This window comes from Volvox carteri (assembly GCF_000143455.1).
Source record: "Volvox carteri f. nagariensis unplaced genomic scaffold VOLCAscaffold_55, whole genome shotgun sequence".
In the NCBI taxonomy this organism is placed as follows: Eukaryota; Viridiplantae; Chlorophyta; class Chlorophyceae; order Chlamydomonadales; family Volvocaceae; genus Volvox; species Volvox carteri.
Window position 1 is genome coordinate 115,078 of NW_003307598.1, and position 1,110 is coordinate 116,187.

At 54.2% G+C, this 1,110-nt stretch overlaps 1 protein-coding gene across 1 annotated transcript in view; it reads right to left on the bottom strand.

Moving 5' to 3' along the window:
- The window catches only part of VOLCADRAFT_96746 (uncharacterized protein), a gene marked incomplete at both ends in the record, with an annotated part of 19,192 nt that overhangs the window by 10,600 nt on the left and 7,482 nt on the right, over positions 1 to 1,110 (bottom strand). Inside the window, one exon of the mRNA XM_002955827.1 lies at positions 734 to 851. Within this exon, the coding sequence (XP_002955873.1) occupies positions 734 to 851 (118 nt within the window). The remainder of the gene's footprint in view (positions 1 to 733; positions 852 to 1,110) is intronic.

The following is a 1,110-nucleotide window of genomic DNA, read 5'->3' on the forward strand; positions in this document are numbered from 1 at the left end:
GAGCCGCCGCCGCCGCCGCCGGAGGGTGCCACCAGGTTGTTGTGGCCCATGTCTTGCTCGTCCCGTCTTTGGTAGTACGTCAGTAATCTGGCTCCCATGGCAGGTCGGCCCAGCAGCGGGGGGTGCTCCTCGAGGTACTCCAACAAGATTACGTGGCCGCCACAGGCTGCACATGGAGGTTTTTTTAGGCGGGTTTTAGGCGGGTTTTAGGCGGGTTTTAGGCGGGTTTTAGGCGGGTTTTAACCGTCTTGGGCTTAGGGTCTTCGTAGCGGATTAAGAGCAATTGTATCGCTTTTAGAATTTGAGGGTTTTAGGGATTTTGCACTTTCCATGAATTCAATTCCCTCCCCCTGCTATGTAACTGTCGTAAGTTAATTATATATAAACAAATTTCAAAACGTTATGGTGAAACACATACATTACCTTCTTCTATCTATATCATAATCATTTCCTTCTCTATAACATAATTATATGCTCTACATTATGATATAGACCACATGATTATGGTCTTCTCAATCAGCATGCTGATGTGTGCAATCATCCAGAAGCCTCCCACTATGTAACAATCATCATATGATTATATTAACTCATATTATAATATTCCTGAATATACCAACCCTTTAGCCCCCCCTGTGGCGTCCGTCCGCTGTTCCACTATTTTTTGCACGTCCTTGCCTAACCCGGGGCCACCTGGGGCCCCCCCACTTTGCCCCCTCGCCCACCCCACCCGCACCTGTGAGGCTGGCTCGGGTGCCAAAGGCCGCTGGTGGCTTCGTGCCCTGCCCGGGATCCGGCATGTGCGGCCGGGTAATGAGGCGCAGTGCCGGCATCAACACGTACAAGTGGTTTTGCTGTGGCGGGGGCGGGGGGGGGGAGTAGAGGGGGGCTGAGAAGGGGGCAGGGAGAGGGGCGAAAAGCCGTACTGCCATAACATGATGTGGGTGCGAGGGTGGAGAGGGGGAAGGGGGGAAAGAGGGGGGAATCCACGGCAAGGATGAACGGGACAAGGAGGGTCTGCGTGAGAAAGAGGAATGAGGGGAAAGTGGGGGGAGGGCGGGTGGGGTGGACCCTCCCCCTCCCTCTCCCTCTACCTCTCCCTCTCCCTGTCCC